The 21,808-nt window shown below is 34.2% G+C and overlaps 1 protein-coding gene across 1 annotated transcript in view; it reads left to right on the top strand.

Annotated features, from left to right (window-relative positions):
* LOC127698987 (cyclic AMP-dependent transcription factor ATF-3-like) overlaps positions 1 to 21,450 on the top strand; it is a 35,790-nt gene extending 14,340 nt beyond the window's left edge. The window contains exons 3-5 of the mRNA XM_052202779.1: positions 12,240 to 12,517; positions 18,732 to 18,839; positions 20,024 to 21,450. Of these exons, the coding sequence (XP_052058739.1) occupies positions 12,240 to 12,517; positions 18,732 to 18,839; positions 20,024 to 20,149 (512 nt within the window). The 3' untranslated portion in view covers positions 20,150 to 21,450. The remainder of the gene's footprint in view (positions 1 to 12,239; positions 12,518 to 18,731; positions 18,840 to 20,023) is intronic.
* The last annotated feature ends 358 nt before the right edge of the window (positions 21,451 to 21,808 follow it).

Genomic DNA, 21,808 nt, shown 5'->3' with positions numbered 1-21,808 from the left:
GGCGTCGTCGTCGTCCGGCGTCGTCGTCGTCGTCGTCGTCGTCCGGCGTCGTCCGAAGACACTTGGTTTTCGCACTCTAACTTTAGTTAAAGTGAATGGATCTTTATGAAATTTTACCACAAGGTTCAATACCACAAAAGGAAGGTTGGGATTGATTTTGGGGGTTATGGTAATAACAGTAAAGGAATTAGGGGCCAAAAAGGGGCCAAAAATAAGCATTTTTGTAACTTCCAGACATAACTTGTGTGTTAGTGTATGGATCTCTCTGACATTGTACCACAAGGTTCCATATCACTAAAGGAATGCTGGGATTGATTTTGGGGGTAATTGCCTCCAAATTTTAGGAATTAGGGGCCAAAAAAGGGGCAAAAAACAAGCATTTTTCTAGTTTCATGACAATAACTTGTGTGTAAGTGTATGGATCTTTCTGAAATTGTACTACAAGGTTCCATATCACTAAAGGAATGCTGGGATTGATTTTGGGGGTAATTGCCTCCAAATTTTAGGAATTAGGGGCCAAAAAAGGGGCAAAAAACAAGCATTTTTCTAGTTTCATGACAATAACTTGTGTGTAAGTGTATGGATCTTTCTGAAATTGTACTACAAGGTTCCATATCACAAAGGGAAAGCTGGGTTTGAGTTTGGGGGTAATTGCCCTAAACGTTTAGGAATTTGGGGCCAAAAAGGGGCCAAAAAACACATTTTTTTCTAGTTTCCAGACAATAACTTGTGTTCAAGTGTATGGATCTCTCTGAAATTGTACTGCAAGGTACCATACCACAAAGGGAAGGCTGGGATTGAGTTTGGGGGTGATGAATCATAATGGGGGTTCAAAAAATTTTGGGGGGGGATTTATTTTTTTTTCCTTTTTTTCTTTTTTTCCTTTTTTGTTTCTTTTAAAATTTTCCATTTTAAGTTGGTTATTTCTGATTTATATTTAAAACAAATAATAATGATATGGTAGGAGATACACACCAAACAGGATGTGTAAATTATTATATAATAAGTATTGTGCAATAGCAAGAAATTTTCAATTGCACAGTATTGCACAATAGCAAGAAATCTTCAATTGCACAGTATTGCGCAATAGCAAGAAATCTTCAATTGCACAGTATTGCGCAATAGCAAGAAATATCCAATAGCACAATATTGCGCAATATCAAGAAATTGTCAATTGTACAGTATTGCGCAATAGCAAGAAATATTTAATAGCACAGGATTGTGCAAAAGAAGATACTTCCTATAAATTGCTTATTTCTTGACCAATTTCAATGGGGTTTTATTCTTGATTTCATGGGGTTCTTTAATATGCTGAATCTAACCGTGTATTTAGTTTTTATACGACCGCAAAAATTGAAAATTTTTTGGTCGTATATTGGTATGACGTTGGCGTCGTCGTCGTCGTCGTCGTCGTCGTTGTCGTCGTCGTCGTCGTCGTCGTCGTCGTCCGGCGTCGTCTGGCGTCGTCCGAAGACACATTGGTTTTCGCACTCTAACTTTAGTTTAAGTGAATGGATCTCCATGAAATTTTACCATAAGGTTCAATACCATGAAAGGAAGGTTGGGATTGATTTTGGGGGTTATGGTACCAACAGTTAAGGAATTAGGGGCCAAAAAGGGGCCAACAATAAGCATTTTTGTAACTTCCAGACAATAACTTGTGTGTAAGTGTATGGATCTCTCTGACATTGTACCACAAGGTTCCATATCACAAAGGGAAGGCTGTAATTGATTTTGGGGGTAATTGCCTCAAAATGTTAGGAATTAGGGGCCAAAAAAGGGGCAAAAAACAAGCATTTTTCTAGTTTCATGACAATAACTTGTGTGTAAGTGTTTGGATATTTCTGAAATTGTACTACAAGGTTCCATATCACAAAGGGAAAGCTGGAATTGAGTTTGGGGGTAATTGCCCGAAACGTTTAGGAATTGGGGGCCAAAAAGGGGCCAAAAATAAGCATTTTTCTAGTTTCCAGACAATAACTTGTGTTCAAGTGTATGGATCTCTCTGAAATTGTACTGCAAGGTACCATACCACAAAGGGAAGGCTGAGATTGAGTTTGGGGGTGATGAATCATAAGGGGGTTCAAAAAATTTTTGGGGGGGGGGATTTTTTTTTTTTCTTTTTTTTTTCTTTTTTTCCTTTTTTTTTTTCTTTTAAAATTTTCCATTTTAAGTTGGTTATTTCTGATTTATATTTAAAAGCAAATAATAATGATATGGTAGGAGATACACACCAAACAGGATGTGTAAATTATTATATAATAAGTATTGTGCAATAGCAAGAAATTTTCAATTGCACAGTATTGCACAATAGCAAGAAATCTTCAATTGCACAGTATTGCGCAATAGCAAGAAATCTTCAATTGCACAGTATTGCGCAATAGCAAGAAATATCCAATAGCACAATATTGCGCAATAGCAAGAAATTGTCAATTGTACAGTATTGCGCAATAGCAAGAAATAATCAATTGCACAGTATTGTGCAAAAGAAGATACTTCGTATAAATTGCTTATTTCTTGATCAATTTCAATGGGGTTTTATTCTTGAATTCTTGGGGTTCTTTAATATGCTGAATCTAACCGTGTATTAAGTTTTTAGATTTTGGGCCCCGTTTTTAAATTGGTCCACATTGAGGTCCAAAGGGTCCAAAATTTTACTTTGTTTGATTTCATCAAAAATTGAATTATTGGGGTTCTTTGATATGCCGAATCTAACCGTGTATTTAGATTCTTAATTTTTGGTTCTGTTTTCAAATTGGTCTACATAAAGGTCCAAAGGGTCCAAAATTAAACTTAGTTTGATTTCAACAAAAATTGAATATATGGGGTTTTTTGATATGCTGAATCTAACCATGTATTTAGATTTTTGATTATGGGCCCAGTTTTCGAGTTGGTCCAAATCGGGGTCCAAAATTAAACTTTGTTTGATTTCAACAAAAATTGAATATATGGGGTTCTTTGATATGCTGAATCTAACCATGTATTTAGATTTTTGATTATGGGCCCAGTTTTCAAGTTGGTCCAAATCGGGGTCCAAAATTAAACTTTGTTTGATTTCAACAAAAATTGAATATATGGGGTTCTTTGATATGCTGAATCTAACCATGTATTTAGATTTTTGATTGTTGGGCCCCGTTATCAACTTTGTCCACATTGAGATCAAAAGGGTCCAAAATTAAACTTTGTTTGATTTCATCAAAAATTGAATATATGGGGTTCTTTGATATGCTGAATCTAACCATGTATTTAGATTTTTGATTATGGGCCCAGTTTTCGAGTTGGTCCAAATCGGGGTCCAAAATTAAACTTTGTTTGATTTCAACAAAAATTGAATATATGGGGTTCTTTGATATGCTGAATCTAACCATGTATTTAGATTTTTGATTATGGGCCCAGTTTTCAAGTTGGTCCAAATCGGGGTCCAAAATTAAACTTTGTTTGATTTCAACAAAAATTGAATATATGGGGTTCTTTGATATGCTGAATCTAACCATGTATTTAGATTTTTGATTGTTGGGCCCCGTTATCAACTTTGTCCACATTGAGATCAAAAGGGTCCAAAATTAAACTTTGTTTGATTTCATCAAAAATTGAATATATGGGGTTCTTTGATATGCTGAATCTAATCATGTATTTAGATTTTTGATTATGGGCCCAGTTTTCAAGTTGGTCCAAATCGGGGTCCAAAATTAAACTTTGTTTGATTTCAACAAAAATTGAATATATGGGGTTCTTTGATATGCTGAATCTAACCATGTATTTAGATTTTTGATTATGGGCCCAGTTTTCAAGTTGGTCCAAATCGGGGTCCAAAATTAAACTTTGTTTGATTTCAACAAAAATGGAATATATGGGGTTCTCTAATATGCTGAATCTAACCGTGTATTAAGTTTTTGGATTTTGGGCCCCGTTTTTAAATTGGTCCACATTGAAGTCCAAAGGGTCCAAAATTTAACTTTGTTTGATTTCATCAAAAATTGAATTATTGGGGTTCTTTGATATGCCGAATCTAACTGTGTATTTAGATTCTTAATTTTTGGTTCCGTTTTCAAATTGGTCTACATAAAGGTCCAAAGGGTCCAAAATTAAACTTAGTTTGATTTTAACAAAAATTGAATTTTTAGGGTTCTTTGATATGCTGAATCTAAACATGTATTTAGATTTTTGATTATGGGCCCAGTTTTCAAGTTGGTCCAAATCGGGGTCCAAAATTAAACTTTGTTTGATTTCAACAAAAATTGAATATATGGGGTTCTTTGATATGCTGAATCTAACCATGTATTTAGATTTTTGATTTTTGGGCCCTGTTATCATTTTTGTCCACATTGAGATCAAAAGGGTCCAAAATTAAACTTTGTTTGATTTCATCAAAAATTGAATTCTTGGGGTTCTTTGATATGCTGAATCTAACCATGTATTTAGATTTTGGATATTGGACCATAATAGGTGAATGTCCAATTTAAAATTTTTAAGTTCTTAGACCACATTCATTCTGTGTCAGAAACCTATGCTGTGTCAAATATTTAATCACAATCCAAATTCAGAGCTGTATCAAGCTTGAATGTTGTGTCCATACTTGCCCCAACTGTTCAGGGTTCGACCTCTGCGGTCGTATCAAGCTGCGCCCTGCGGAGCATTTTATTGGATTTTGGGCCCCGTTTTTAAATTGGTCCACATTGAGGTCCAAAGGGTCCAAAATTAAACTTTGTTTGATTTCATCAAAAATTGAATTATTGGGGTTCTTTGATATGCCGAATCTAACTGTGTATTTAGATTCTTAAATTTTGGTTCCGTTTTCAAATTGGTCTACATTACGGTCCAAAGGGTCCAAAATTAAACTTAGTTTGATTTTAACAAAAATTGAATTCTTAGGGTTCTTTGATATGCTGAATCTAAACATGTATTTAGATTTTTGATTATGGGCCCAGTTTTCAAGTTGGTCCAAATCGGGGTCCAAAATTAAACTTTGTTTGATTTCAACAAAAATTGAATATATGGGGTTCTTTGATATGCTGAATCTAACCATGTATTTAGATTTTTGATTTTTGGGCCCCGTTATCAACTTTGTCCACATTGAGGTCAAAAGGGTCCAAAATTAAAATTTGTTTGATTTCATCAAAAATTGAATTATTGGGGTTCTTTGATATGCCGAATCTAACCGTGTATTTAGATTCTTAATTTTTGGTTCCGTTTTCAAATTGGTCTACATTAAGGTCCAAAGGGTCCAAAATTAAACTTAGTTTGATTTTAACAAAAATGGAATTCTTAGGGTTCTTTGATATGCTGAATCTAAACATGTATTTAGATTTTTGATTATGGGCCCAGTTTTCAAGTTGGTCCAAATCGGGGTCCAAAATTAAACTTTGTTTGATTTCAACAAAAATTGAATATATGGGGTTCTTTGATATGCTGAATCTAACCATGTATTTAGATTTTTGATTTTTGGGCCCCGTTATCAACTTTGTCCACATTGAGGTCAAAAGGGTCCAAAATTAAACTTTGTTTGATTTCATCAAAAATTGAATTCTTGGGGTTCTTTGATATGCTGAATCTAACCATGTATTTAGATTTTGGATATTGGACCATAATAGGTGAATGTCCAATTTAAAATTTTTAAGTTCTTAGACCACATTCAATCTGTGTTAGAAACCTATGCTGTGTCAAATATTTAATCACAATCCAAATCCAAAGCTGTATCAAGCTTGAATGTTGTGTCCATACTTCCCCCAACTGTTCAGGGTTCGACCTCTGCGGTCGTATCAAGCTGCGCCCTGCGGAGCATTTTATTAAAAGAGAAATGCCCCTTGGAAACATTAATTATATGGAAAATTGCATCGTTAGCGTTCTCATTTGTACAATTCTTGCCGGATTTTTATGAAACTTATTTCATAGGTTTTTATACGACCGCAAAAAATTTTTTGAAAGTATATTGGTATGACGTTGGCGTCGTCGTCGTCGTCGTCCGAAGACATTGGTTTTCGCACAATAACTTTAGTTTAAGTGAATGGATCTCTATGAAATTTTACCAGAAGGTTCAATACCAGAAAAGGAAGGTTGGGATTGATTTTAGGGGTTATGATACCAACAGTTAAGGAATTAGGGACCAAAAAGGGGCGAAAAATAATCATTCTTGTTGCTTCCAGACAATAACTTGTGTGTTAGTGAATGGATCTCTCTGACATTGTACCACAAGGTTCCATATCACAAAGGGAATGCTGGGATTGATTTTGGGGGTAATTGCCTCAAAATTTTAGGTATTAGGGGCCAAAAAAGGGGCAAAAACCAAGCATTTTCTAGTTTCATGACAATAACTTGTGTGTAAGTGTATGAATCTTTCTAAAATTGTACTACAAGGTTCCATATCACAAAGGGAAAGCTGGAATTGAGTTTGGGGATTATCGCCCAAAACATTTAGGAATAAGGGGCCAAAAAGGGGCCAAAAATAAGCATTTTTCTAGTTTCCAGACAATAACTTGTGTTCAAGTGTATGGATCTCTCTGAAATTGTACTGCAAGGTACCATACCACAAAGGGAAGGCTGGGATGGATTTTGGGGGTAATTGCCCCAAAATTTTAGGAATTAGGGGCCAAAAAGGGACAAAAAACAAGCATTTTTCTAGTTTCATGACAATAACTTGTCGGGACTTATACGGGACGTATTATGGTATACCGTTGTCCGTCTGTCCGTCCGTCCGTCTGTCCGTCCGTCGTCAACATGTCGGACATTAACTCAAAAACGCTTTAACCAATTTGCATAAAACTTTGGTGAATTGTTTATATCTATTGACGTGAGCTTCCTTTCGTTTTTTATAAATTTTAGATTTTAAGTTTCCGAGTTATGGGGTTTAATTATTAAAAAAAGGGGGATTTTCCAGTTTTCGGACAATAACTCAAGAATGCTTTCACCAACTTGCAAGAAATTGTGGTGAATTGTTTATATCTATTGACATGAGCTCCCTTTTGATTTTTATATATTTTAGATTTTACGTTTCCGAGTTACAGGGTTTTATTCATAAAAAAAGGGGGATTTTCCAGTTTTCGGACAAAAAATCAAAAATGCTTCAGCAGTTCGTATGAAACTTTGGTGAATTGTTTATATCTATTGATGTAAGCTCCGTTTAGAATTTTATAAATTTTACATTTTACATTTCTGAGTTATGGGGTTTTATTCATTAAAAAAGGGGGGATTTTCCAGTTTTCGGACAATAACTCAAAAATGCTGTCAGCAATTCTCATGAAACTTTTGTGAATTGTTTATATCTATTGATGTAAGCTCCCTTTACATTTTCATAAATTTCTAATATGACATTGAGAATTAATTGAAATTTATTTGTTTATAGTCTGACAACAGATTTACTAAGTATTGCGCAACAGCACAGTGTATTGCACAACAGCAAGAAATCTTTAATTGAATATAAATTCAATTCATATAACCAATTTCAAGTTCTTTGACTACATTTATTCAGAAACCTATAATATGTCAAATATTTAATACAATCCAAATTCAGACCTGTATCAAGCTTGAATATTGTGTCCTTTTTTGCCCCAACTGTTCAGGGTTGGACCTCTGCGGGCGTATCAAGCTGCGCTCAGCGAAGCAGTTTATTCTAGTTTCCAGACAATAACTTGTGTTCAAGTGTATGGATCTCTCTGAAATTGCACTGCAAGGTACCATACCACAAAGGGAAGGCTGGGATTGAGTTTGGGGGTGATGAATCATAAGGGGGTTCAAAAAAATTTGGGGGGGGGGGGATTTTTTTTTCCTTTTTTTTTCTTTAAAATTTTCCATTTTAAATTTGTTATTTCTGATTTATATATAAAAGCAAATAAAAATGATATGGTTTGAATAGGTAAATTAAAAAATTTTAAGTTCTTAGACCACATTCATTCTGTGTCAGAAACCTATGCTGTGTCAAATATTTAATTACAATCCAAATTCAGTGCTGTATCAAGCTTGAATGTTGTGTCCATACTTGCCCCAACTGTTCAGGGTTCGACCTCTGCGGTTGTATCAAGCTGCGCCCCAGCGGAGCATTTTATTAATAACTTGTAAACAGTCGAGATCCCCACCCCTAAACCATATATATTCTTGAATGGGACAATAAAACAAATCAAATGAAATTGAGGGGGAGTCCCCTGGGTCACCCCACCCCCCTTTTTTTTGAAAACTTGTAAACGGTCAAGATCCCCACCCCAAAACCATATATATTCTTGTATGGGACAATAAAACAAATCAAATGAAATATAGGGAAAGTCCATGGGGGTCACCCCACCCCTCTTCTTTTTGAAAACTTGTAAATGGTCTAGATCCCCATCCCTAAACCATATATATTCTTGAATGGGACAATAAAACAAATCAAATGAAATTAAGGGGAAATTCCCTGGGGTAACCCCCACACCCTTCATTTTGAAATCTTGTAAACGGTTAAGATCCCCACGCCGAAACCATATATATTCTTGTATGGGACCATAAAACAAATCAAATGAAATATAAGGCGAGTCCCCTGGGGTCACCCCCACTCCCACTCATGTTTAAGAACTTGTAAACGGTCGAGATCCCCACCCCTAAACCATATATATTCTTGTACGGGACAAAAAATCAAATCATATGCAATAAAGGGAGAGTCCCCTGGGGATCACCCCCTTTTGAGAACTTGTAAACGGTCGAGATCTCCACCCCTTAACCATATAAATTCCTGTTCGTAATTTCAAGAAGATTTGAATTACATACAGGGTATATCCATAGGCGTCACTAATGCATATCATAAACCAATTTGTACTGGACATTGCCTAATGTCAAGCGACAATGGGAATGACGAATTATTGGAGCTTTGTTTGGGAGACTTCGTAACAGCATTCTGTTACAATAATTTCTTGTTACTGATAAGTTTTATAGATTTTGAAATGACATTGTATTAATGATAAATAAAATTTTGGATTTTTTCCTTCTTTTCTTTGGTAAATTGTTTGTAGAATTTTGTGGCAAGTTTGTTTGTTATTCTGTAAAAACTAATTTTCTGAATGCTATATAATTTTTTTTTGATGAAGTAAACTCCTTTAAAAACTAAGCTTATATTGTCTATTAATAAACATATATTTAGATTTCTGATTTTGGGCCCACTTTTCAAGTTGGTTCAAATTGGGGTCCAAAATTAAACTGTGTTTGATTTCAACATAAATTGAATATATATAGGGTTCTTTGAAATGCTTAATCTAAACCTGTATTTCCTTTCATTATTAATAAGATAATACCACATTGAGGTCCAAAGGGTCCTAAATTACACTTTTGATTACATCAAAAATTGAATTCTTTGGTTCATTGATATGCTGATTCTAACAATGTTTGAGTGTTAAATCATATCTAATTTTAGAGAACTTAGTCATCACTGGTTGTTGTTATTATATGATTGATTATAATTTGAAAATTGCATCATATCCAGTTTGAGTTATTTCCCTTTGCACAGAAAATATTATGGATAAAATTAACCTGTGTTTCATTTCATAAATTAAATATATATAGGGTTCTTTCAAATGCTGAATCTAAACCTGTATTTAAATATTAGATTTTTGGGCCCAGTTTTCAAGTTGGTCCAAATCAGGGTCCAAAATTAAACTTTGTTTGATTCAACAAAAAAATAATTGATGGGGTTCTTTGAAATGCTGAATCTAACCATGTATTGAGAGATTTTGGATTGTGGGCTCCTTTTTCAAATTGGTCCACATTGAGGTCCAAAGGGTCTTAAATTAAACTTTTGTCTGAATATATCAAAAATTGAATTCTTGGGGTTCTTTGATATGCTGATTCTAATATGTACTTAGATTTTTGATATTGGACCATAATAGGTATTTAAATGTCCAATTTCAATTATTTCAGTTCTTAAACCACATTCATTTTGTGTCACAAACCTATGCTGTGTCAAATATTCAATCACAATCCAAATTCAGAGCTGTTTTAAGCTTAAATGTAGTGTCCATACTTGCTCAACTGTTCAGGGTTCGACCTCTGCAGGAAAATCCGGTTTGCTGTCACTCTGACAGCCTCTTGTATGAAACTTATATCATTGGTTTATATCAACAATATCTTTGACAAGTTCGAAAATCAGTGCCGATCAATAATTTTTAAAAGAGCTATGCCCCTTGGAAACATTAATTATATGGAAAATTGCATTGTTAGCACTCGCATGTGTACAATTCTTTGAAATATTAATTATAACGGAAATCGCATAGCATTTGCTCTGAAGCCTTCATTTCTCTAAGATATTTATAAAAAGTTTTAAAAAGCAAAAAAAAAATGTTTTTTTAAGTTATTGCCCTTGTACCTTGGATAGATAAAATATGTGCAACGCGGGGGACATCGGAACTCTGTTCTTTTATTCGTTTCGTTTCGTCATTTCATGTTTCGTTTCTTTTTATCATTTCATGTTTCCTTTCCTTTCGTTTTGTCATTTCATTTTTCGTTCCGTTTCGTTCCGTTTGCGTTTCGATTTCTTTTCTCAATTTAGCACAACCCAATGTGATGTCCATTAAAAAGTTCATACACGAAATGACTGTTTGTGTAGATCATGGACAGGACTGATAAAAGTTATGCACAAAAAACAAAGTGTATGAAATTGGGTTGAAAACAAAAACTTACACAACTATCAGAATTATGTATTACCGTCAATGAAACATGTATTGAAAATGTCCATTCTTTCAAATTACTTGGAATTGACATTGATGAAAATTTAAGCTGGGAGGATCATGTTGATCGTATATGCAAGATTATCTCATCTAAAATATCATTTTTGTTTAAAATTAAAGTATATTTGCCTATACACACAAGACATCTTTTTTATAATTCATATATTCTACCATATATAGACTATTGTAGTTCAGTTTGGGGAAATTTATTACAAAAAGATTCAGATAGAATCATAAAACTTCAAAAAAGAGTAGCAAGAATTATACTTGAATGCGATATTTCTGTTCCATCTAATTTTATGTTTTCATCTTTAAAATGGCTATCTTTTACAAAAAGAATAAAATACCAACAATCAATTCTAATGTATAAAATTGTAAATGGACTAACACCTGATTACTTAACAATGCTAAATATTAATGATGTGCAACACCACAACTTACGATCTGTCTCTAATAATGATCTATTTGTTCCAAGACCAAATACAAATTTTTATAAAAAATCTTTTCATTATTCTGCAACAAAGGTATGGAATAATTTACCACTCAAAATAAAAAATTGTCGAAATTTGGAATTATTTAAGAAACATTGTTATAATTATTTTCTTGAAAATTCTATGCAAGTCGAATAATTTGTTTTCTTTCTTTTATTGTAAGAATAAGAAAATTTAATCAAAACTTTACCAATTATTGCCATTTATTGCCATTTGTATGTTTGAATGATTGAATTGTGTATATACTAGTAATATATATTGTATTTTTAATGTATGAATGTATGAATGTTAACTGTATACATGCATTTTGTTTGAGGGCCTCAATGAAAATTAGACTACTTCTAATTGAGTTACCCTCTTTAAATAAAGAATTTATTATATTATTATTATTATTATTATTACTTGATACTCGAAAATATTAGGCAATAAGATCATGTATCAGTGCAGCAACGTTGCTTATTCATGTCAGGATGTGTATCCGCGTCATTTATCAAAGAAATGCACCACTGTGAAATACACGCAACCTCATAAAACAACTGAGCAACTATCGTAACGTTTTGTACACGTGTGTTTAAAGAGTTTCTTTTAGCTACTCCATGTCATTTCATATTCTACCCAAGAAATATATTGTTCAGCTTAATTGCCAATAAAAAGAATAATGGCATTTTATTTTTTGATACTGACTTCATCAATTCTAATAATGTTCAAGGTCAACTAGTCCTAAATATATTCCATTTTTGCTGAACTAGTATACATTATTGTTTAGGGGCCATCTAAATCCCTCTCCTCCAGGTGCGGGATTTTCTCGCTGTGTTGAAGACCCATTGGTGACCTTGGGCTGCTCTTTTGTCGTGTTGCTGTATCTTTGACAAATTCCCCGTTTCCATTCTCAATTTTATTGCTGATAAAGTCAGTGTCAAAATAAAAAATGCCATTATTCTATATACATATTTACACAGCTATTATGACATTCTCATGACAAAGATAAATTATACTGAGTTTTATTTATTATTATAGTCAACTGTAACATTGCTAAATACGTATTAAGTTATTAGTATTATTTATTTAGGCACATCAGATTCTTTCTATGAAGAGGATGAAACTGCAGACTGCTTACTTAGCGGGGAAGCTACCTGTAGCTCTACAGTTTTTCCATTTCCACCGACGGTTTCTGAACAGGAAAACATTGACCCTTCAGAATTTTACCTGAAAGAAATAGAAGGTGAAGATCAGTTACCTTTCACACCTTTCATAAAAGAAGAAGTTAAAATGAAGATAAAACTTCGAAGAATGGCAGAGGGCAAGGATGACATAAATGTTGAATTTAAAAATCCGGAACCTGAACAGGTATTTTTAGTGAAAAGAAAATATATAAGCAAAATATATTAATTTTTCGAGGAGCGTAAAATCAGAAGGACCTATTAATATCATGTAAGGACAAATTTGTATAAATCCTACAAGTTTTTTATACGAACGCAAAAAAAAATTGTGGTCGTATATTGGTATCACGTCGTCGTCGTCGTCGTCGTCGTCGTCGTCCGAAGACACTTGGTTTCCGGACAATAACTTTAGTATTAGTAAATAGAAATCTATGAAATTTAAACACAAGGTTTATAACCACAAAAGGAAGGTTGGGATTGATTTTGGGAGATATTGTTCTAACTGTTTAGGAATTAGGGGCCAAATCAAGCATTTTTCTTGTTTCAGGACAATACTGAAAATTGTATCACAAGGTTCCATACCTCATAAGGAAGGTTGGGATTGATTTTTGGATTATAGTCCTAATTGTTTAGGAGAAAGGGTCCAAAACAATACTTTAATACTTCGTATAAATTGCTTATTTCTTGAACAATTTCAATGGGGTTTAATACAAAGTCTTAAATTCTTGGGGTTTTTATGCCCCAGCCGTAGCGGAGGGGGCATTAAGTTTCACCCTTGTCCGTCTGTACGTCCGTACGCCCCAAAGATGGTTTCCGTTCTCTAACTTTAGTTTGCCTCCACTAAATGTTATGAAACTTATACACAATGCTTATTACCACAAAATACAGATCAGGTTTGAATTTTGGTGGTGTCACTACTGTTCTAGTGTTATGCCCCTTTACAAATGGAAAACTTGTTGATATTTCATTTCCGTTCTCTAACTTAACCAAATGTTGTGAAACTTATACACAATACTTATTACCACAAAACTCAGATCAAATACAAATTTGAGTAGTGTCATTTTTACCGTTCTTCAGTTATGTCCATTTATAACTTTATATGATATGCAAGCAGGGGCATCATTTGTGTCCCATGGACACATTCCCCATTTATTTGATATGCCGAATATAACTGTGTATTTAGATTTTTAATTTTGGGCCTGTTTTCAAATTGGTCTACATTATGGTCCAAATGGTCCAAAATTAAACTTTTTTTGATTTAAACAAAAACTGAATTCTTGGGGTTCTTTGATATGCTGAATATAACTGTGTATTTAGATTTTTGATTTGTGCCCGGTTTTCAAATTGGTCCACATTAAGGACCAAAGGGTTCAAAATTACACTTAGTTGATTTTATCTAAAAAATGAATTCTTGTGGATTTTTGATATGCTGATTCAAATGATGTATTTAGATTTTCGATTTTGGGCCCAGTTTTCAAGTTGGTCCAAATCGGGGTCCAAATCGGGGTCCAAATTTAATCTTTGTTTGATTTTATCAAAACTTGAAAACTTGGGGTTCTTTGCTATGCTGAATCTAACCATGTATTTATATATTGGATATTTGACCATAATAGGTAAATGTCCAATTTTTAAGCTCTTAGACCATATTCATTCTGTGTCAGAAATCTATGCCGTGTCAAATATATTTAGTTACTATCCAAATAGAGATGTACCAAGCTTGCATGTTGTCTCCATTCTTGTCCTAACTGTTCAGGGTTAGCCCTCTGTGGTCGTATCAAGGTACGCCTTGTAGGGCATTTTATTTTATTTGGCAAGTTGGTGCATTGTGTTACATTAGATATGACGTCAACTAACTGATTTTTAAGTAGCATGGTCGTGCCTGGGTCAGAATGATTTTACTTTTTGACATAGGCTTTTTTATTTTTGGCATGATAGTACATCACCTCGAGACGATGTGTTTCAGAACATGGCCTTTGAACTCAAGGTCAACTTGCTGTATCATTCGGCCCCATTTTTATTTTGCAAAGGCTTGTAATATTTCACAAGTTGTTACTTTACCTAAACTTGCTCAAGAAGATGTACTGCGTATCATTTTACATGACCTGTGATGTTTATCTTTGATCTCAACTTCGGATTGACTTTATAAGTGACATTTTCATGTTCTGGCTCAACATTTTTATACGACCGCAAAAAATTTTTTGCGTTCGTATGATGGTATCATGTCGTCGTCGTCGTCCGAAGACACTTTTAGTTTCCGGACAATAACTTTAGTTTAAGTGATTGGATCTCTATGAAATTTTACCAGAAGGTTCAATACCACAAAAGGAAGGTTGAGATTGATTTTGGGGGTTATGGTACCAACAGTTTAGGAATTAGGGGCCAAAAAGGGACCAAAACAAGCATTTTTGTAGTTTCAGGACAATTACTTGTGTTTATGTGTATGGATCTCTCTGAAATTGTACTACAAGGTTCTATACCACAAAGGGAAGTCTGGGATTGAGTTTTGGGGTAATTGCCCCGAACGTTCAGGAATTAGGGGCAAAAAAGGGGAAAAAACAAGCATTTTTATAGTTTCCAGACAATAACTTGTGTTTAAGTGTATGGATCTCTCTGAAGTTGTACTACAAGGTTCCATACCACAAAGGGAAGGCTGGGATTGAGTTTGGGGGTAATTACTCCAAGGGGGGGGGGGGGGGGGTCAAAACGTTTGAGGGGATTTTTTGGGGGGGTTCATACTTTTTTTCAAGATTTTTATACGACCGCAAAAAAATTTTTGTGGTCGTATATTGGTATGACGTTGGCGTCGTCGTCGTCGTCGTCGTCGTCGTCGTCGTCGTCCGGCGTCGTCGTCCGAATACACATTAGTTTTCGCACTCTAACTTTAGTTTAAGTGAATGGATCTCATTGAAATTTTACCATAAGGTTCAATACCACAAAAGGAAGGTGGGGATTGATTTTGGGGGTTATGGTACTAACAGTTAAGGAATTAGGGGCCAAAAGGGGCCAAAAATAAGCATTTTTGTAACTTCCAGACATAACTTGTGTGTAAGTGTATGGATCTCTCTGACATTGTACCACAAGGTTCCATATCACAAAGGGAATGCTGGGATTGATTTTGGGGGTAATTGTCTCCAAATTTTAGGAATTAGGGGCCAAAAAGGGGCAAAAAACAAGCATTTTTCTAGTTTCATGACAATAACTTGTTTGTAAGTGTATGGATCTTTATGAAATTGTACTACAAGGTTCCATATCACAAAGGGAATACTGGGATCGATTTTTGGGGTAATTTCCTCCAAATACTAGGAATTAGGGGCCAAAAAGGGGCAAAAAACAAGCATTTTTCTAGTTTCATGACAATAACTTGTTTGTAAGTGTATGGATCTTTATGAAATTGTACTACAAGGTTCCATATCACAAAGGGAAGGCTGGGATTGATTTTGGGGGTTTTCCCTCAAAATTTTAGTAATTAGGGGCCATAAAAGGGCAAAAAAAACATGCATTTTTCTAGTTTCAGGACAATAACTTGTGTGTAAGTGTATGGATCTTTATGAAATTGTACTGCAAGGTTCCATATCACAAAGGGAAAGCTGGAATTGAGTTTGGGGGTAATTGCCCTAAACGTTTAGGAATTTGGGGCCAAAAAGGGGCCAAAAAACAAGCATTTTTCTAGTTTCCAGACAATAACTTGTGTTCAAGTGTATGAATCTCTCTGAAATTGTACTGCAAGGTACCATACCACAAAGGGAAAGCTGGGATTGAGTTTGGGGGCGATGAATCATAAGGGGGTTCAAAAAATTGGGGGGGGGGGGGGGGGGATTTTTTTTTTCCTTTTTTTTCTTTAACATTTTCCATTTTAAATTGGTTATTTCTGATTTATATATAAAAGCAAATAATAATGATATGGTTTGAATAGGCATACATGTGAACCTCCCGACGGGAGTACAATAATCCCGTTTTCAGGGGTCTCCTCCCCCCTCCCGTTGAAAAAATCCCGTGTATGAAATTTTTCATGAATGAAAAATTTCTGCCCAACATAACATCTCAGGCATCTGGTGTAACTGACATTACCTGAAGTTATATTTTACCTGTAAATCAATTAACATGCATAATTATATGGCTTCACTTGTCAGCTTGGGTGTCAAACATACTGGTAAGCAACGTTTTTTACCTCAGGCTAACTGCCGTTGTGTAACAAAAACTGTGTATTTATTGGGTTACTTCCCTTGATTTATCCTGTTTTAAGTTACTTTCCTTTTATTAATGAAAATTTTTAAAAGAATATAAATAAAATATAAATTGAACAAATAATCATAAAAGGATGGTTATTAAATGATTTTAAATGTCTTAGGACAAATAAAAAAATAATAATTTGGAAATTATTTGAGGATTCTATACTTCCTTTTAAGGCTTAAATTGAAATTTATATAATAACTATGACCCTAACTTTACAGATAGTATGAATTTCTGAGTTTGCAAATAAAAACTATTTGCAAGAGAAAAAAAAAAAAATAAAAACTATTTGCAGACAGCTAAACAAATGTTCTGGTTGCAATGATTGTTTTATAGAATATGAAGTAAAAAATTTAAAGAACATACTGGAAAAAAACAATGTTAGATTGAACATGTAGAATATAAAGATGGAGAAACTTTATAAGTACAAGGGTACTATAAACATAATAAATTGGTTGGAAAGTTGAAGAAAACACACTTTAAAAGACCATTTTTACAGCACACGGTTACATTTACAACAAAATTAATGTCGATTAAAAACCTCCTGATCTGAGTCCTAATCTCCTGACCAAAATTTCCCAATCTCCTGATCTGAGTTTCACAGTCCATCACATGTATGAATAGGTAAATTGAAAATTTTTAAGTTCTTAGACCACTTTCATTCTGTGTCAGAAACCTATGCTGTGTCAAATATTTAATTACAATCCAAATTCAGTGCTGTATCAAGCTTGAATGTTGTGTCAATACTTGCCCCAACTGTTCAGGGTTCGACCTCTGCGGTCGTATCAAGCTGCGCCCCAGCGGAGCATTTTATTCAAAAAAATATTTTTAGGGGGATTTTTTTTTTCATAATTTTTTGGTTTTTTTTCCATAAATATTTTCTATTTTTACATTGATTATTTCTGATTTATATATAAAAGCAAGAAATACTAATATGGCAGGAGATACACACCAAACAGGGTGTGTAAATTATTATATATAATGGATTAACAGTATTGCGCAATATCAAGAAATCTTCAATTGCACAGTATTGCGCAATAGCAAGAAATCTTCAATTGCGCAGTATTGCGCAATAGCAAGAAATCTTCAATTGCTCAGTATTGCGCAATAGCAAGAAATCTTCAATTCTCTGAGCTTCAATTGCACAGTATTGCTCAATAGCACAGTATTGCGCAGTAGCAAGAATTCTTCAATTGAAAATAAATACAAATCTTTTAACCAATTTCAATGGGATTAATTTAAAGTCTTTAATTTTGGGGGGTTCTAACCTTGTATTACTATTTTGGATATTGGGCCCCATTTTTAAATTGGTCTACATTGAGGTCCAAAGGGTCCCCAAATTAAACTTTGTTTGATTTCATCAAAAGCTGAATTATTACGGTTCTATGATATGCTGAATCTTTTTGTGCATTTAGATTTTTTATTTTGGGCCCTGTTTTCACATTAGTCCATATTAAGGTTTGAAGGGTCCAAAATAAACTGTGTTTGATTTCAACTAAATTAAAATTTTGGTGTTTTTTTATTTGTTGAATATGACCATGTTGTTAAATTTTGGATATCAGACCATAATAGGTAAATTAAATGTCCCATTTCAAATTTTTAAGATCTTTGACCACATTTATTTTGTGTCAGAAACCTATATTATGTCAAAAATTTTATCACAATCCAAATTCAGACAGTATCAAGCTTGAATATTGTGTCCAAACTTGCCCCAACTGTTCAGGGTTCGATCTCTGCGGTCGTATCAGGCTACGCTCGGCGAAGCATTTTATTATTAATTTTGACAGAGGCTTTTGACTAAAATGTGGTGTGTACTTCACCACAATACCATTAGAAAAGATCTTTGATAAATGATTTCAAGGTAAACTTTCATTTTAAGATATTTTCTTAACATGAACATATCATGCTGCACCCCTATATTCCCCGTTGATTAACAATATTGAAGGGGAGGTATGTTTAAGATGAATAAAAACAATTAAATTGTTAGGTTCAGTGGTGGATCCAGGGGAGGGGGGGGGGGGGGTTCCGGGGGTTGGGACCCCCCTTTTTTTTACGATCAATGCTTTTGAATGGGGACATATGGTTGGAACCCCCTTTTAAAAATGGCTGTATCCGCCCCTGACTGGTTTTATGTATTTTTCATATAAATTCATAGCGGTGTTTTATTACAGCTGACACAGGATGAGGAGGAGAAAAGAAAAATGCGTAGATCAAAGAACAAAATGGCAGCTCAGAAATGTCGAAATAGGAAGAGAAAACTTACCGAGTCTCTTGAAGACGTAAGTTGTTAAATTTTTTTATCATTCTGTGTTTATGTTTAACGTCCTACACAACTCTTAGTCGGAAGGATCATAATGTTCTTTAAATTTTCATATAAACCATAAACAATGGTAACAATATCAGAAATTATAAATCTGTCTTAAATGTGCACCACGCTATTCGACATCGAAAATTCACGTTTATTTTATGTCTGTATGCTGAATGGTCTGCTAATTAACAGACTTTTACATTTATTTGTTGGTACTAATAAAATATGTAAACACTTAGCCTTGAGTCATGGTCATATTATCGGCATGGCATTCGGCGTAGAGCAAAAAAATGTTCAGTATCATAGTATTGAATAGTTGTTGGATATACACAGTGAATATAACCTTATAGGATCATGAGTTATATATAAAAGTAAGGAATATAAATATTGTTAAGTTCTGAAGAATTGAAATGTTGCATATTTATCATCGGAAATTACATTCAATATGAAAATAGGACGATGTGGTATGATTTCCAATGAGACAACTATCCACCAAAGACCAAACGACGTAAGGAACTATAGATTTCAATACGGTCTTCAACAATGAGCAACTCCCATAGAATGTAGTAGCCTGTAATAGGTCATGGCACAACAAAATGTGAAAAAATACGAACGAGAAAACCAATGGCCTGATTTTTGACAAAACAACAAACGAAAAGCAAATTAAAATGACAGACAGCAACCAACGAGAACCACTGAATTAATGGCTCCAGACTTGGGACAGACAAATACTAAATGTGGTGGGGTAAAAAAAAATTTGTAAACCTAACCTGGGACAGTCGTGTATAACAGTACAACATAAGTATAAACTGTAACAAGTAGTTGGAAGTGGCATGACTTGGCACGAAGCAAAAAATAAAAAATAATATAAAGACAAAAGACAACAGGGTACTTATCTAAGAATACTCACAGTTACTGAAAGCTAGTTCAAAGACAATTGATTACAACGAATAAATACATCATTTTTCTCTCAGACTAAAGTATACCAATCAGTACACATCCAACGGATTTAGTTTAAAGGCGTATAAACAGTCTGAGGAAAATATGACATTTGCAATGCCAAAATATAAGTGCATATTATCGACATATTGCAGAAACATAAGTGTTCATAACTATATATCAGTACATTTTAAGTACATTATTCGTTTATTTAAGGAGACAGAGAAATTGGAAAACAAACAAGAGATGTTGACACAAGAAATCGAGAGACTTCAACAAGAAAAAGAACAATTAGAAGAAATAGTTAAAATTCATAGTACAGTCTGTCCTAAATTGAGATAGTAATGCTTTTCATATTAGCTGGATTAACATCCATCTGGGGGAGGGGGCATTATATGTAATGATTTGGTAAACTTCCGTCCATCTGTCATATTTATCATTTTATTTGCTACTCCATAAAACAGAAATGGACAAATTTCTAGTGAACCTCATATTTGGTTTGTTATATTAGAAAGATTTCGGGACGCGGTGGCGGGAGTTCCGGGACTGAAACATGAATGTTTGTCAGTTATTTACGGACTGAAAATAACGCTTCACAGCATTCCTAAATAATTTCAAAACAGGTGGAAAGATGTTAAAGAATGCACAACAGAGTACTATATGAACCATGCATAATTGATATATAACTAAAAATCCAAACAAATCTGCACAAAAGTGTATTGATTGATTGAATGTTTTTGTTTCACACTGAGCTGCAAATGAAACTATATTAAGGCGATGAGCACTGAAATAAGCGCTCTCAACGAACGATTCTGTAGAGCTGTAGGTTTTTGTTTTGTTTGGAAGTGTTGCACACTCTCATACCTTTGTGCAATTTGTATTTTCAGAGGAGATGTGACATATAAAAAATCCTCTGAATTTAGTTATATATATGTATATATAGATTTTTATTCTTTCTTGAACATAGTATTGTCAGGACAAAATAGAAACCATTGTTCAGATGTACTTAAGAAATTCATTATGGAACACGTACGCTATGGGTGAGAATTTTTTGCTTGACTTAATGAATGAGCGAATGCATTTTCATTTTTATGCCCCGCCTACGGTAGCCCCGCCTACGGTAGTAGGTGGGATTAACTTTTTGTGTGTGTCCATCTGTATGTTAGCCCGTTCCATATCAGGTTAAAGTTGTTGGTAAAGGTAGTTTACCATGAAATTGTGGTCGCATCAACTTAAAGATTTGTACACATGTTTATTGTGAGACCAGTGGCGGATCCAGGTGGGGTGGGGGGGGGGGGGTTCCGGGGGTTGGAAACCCTCCCCCTTTTTTTGACGATCAAAGCTTTTGAATGGGGACATATGGTTGGAACCCCCCTTCTAAAAATGGCTGGATCCGCCCCTGTGAGACGAACTTTTTGAAATTTATGTCAAATTGTGATCCTAATCTAACGGCTCGCAGGGCATGGACACATTCTTGTTATTGATGTGTTTTATTATAAAGTTGATCTTATATGTCTTTATGACCTTGTTATTAGGAATCATGAAATTTGTATTAGTATATAGCTGTATTGTTTCATGTTAATGAATATTTGTGTATATTTGTTTTGTTTGAATTTACTAATAAATATATTTACACCCGACAATTAAGGACATATTTAAGTTTTTGATGAGTTCAAACTGCAATAAAGAGTGGTCTAAGTATTTCAACTACTGTATCACTAGCCTGTCAACACTGCGGTTGTGAGTTCAAACACTGCACGTGACTGGTGTACTAAAAACTCCAATCTTAATTTTTATACGACCGCCAAAAAAATCCGTTTGTATAATGCTATCATGTCGTCGTCGTCGTCCGAAGACACATTTCGTTTCCGGACAATAACTTTAGTTTAAGTGATTGGATCTCTATGAAATTTTACCAGAAGGTTCAATACCACAACAGGAAGGTTGGGATTGATTTTGAGGGTAATGGTACCAACAGTATAGGAATTAGGGGCAAAAAAG

This window comes from Mytilus californianus, unplaced genomic scaffold, assembly GCF_021869535.1.
Source record: "Mytilus californianus isolate M0D057914Y unplaced genomic scaffold, xbMytCali1.0.p SCAF_4, whole genome shotgun sequence".
In the NCBI taxonomy this organism is placed as follows: domain Eukaryota; kingdom Metazoa; phylum Mollusca; class Bivalvia; order Mytilida; family Mytilidae; genus Mytilus; species Mytilus californianus.
The sequence above is the reverse complement of the archived record's forward strand: the minus strand, read 5'-3'. Positions and strand labels throughout refer to the sequence as shown.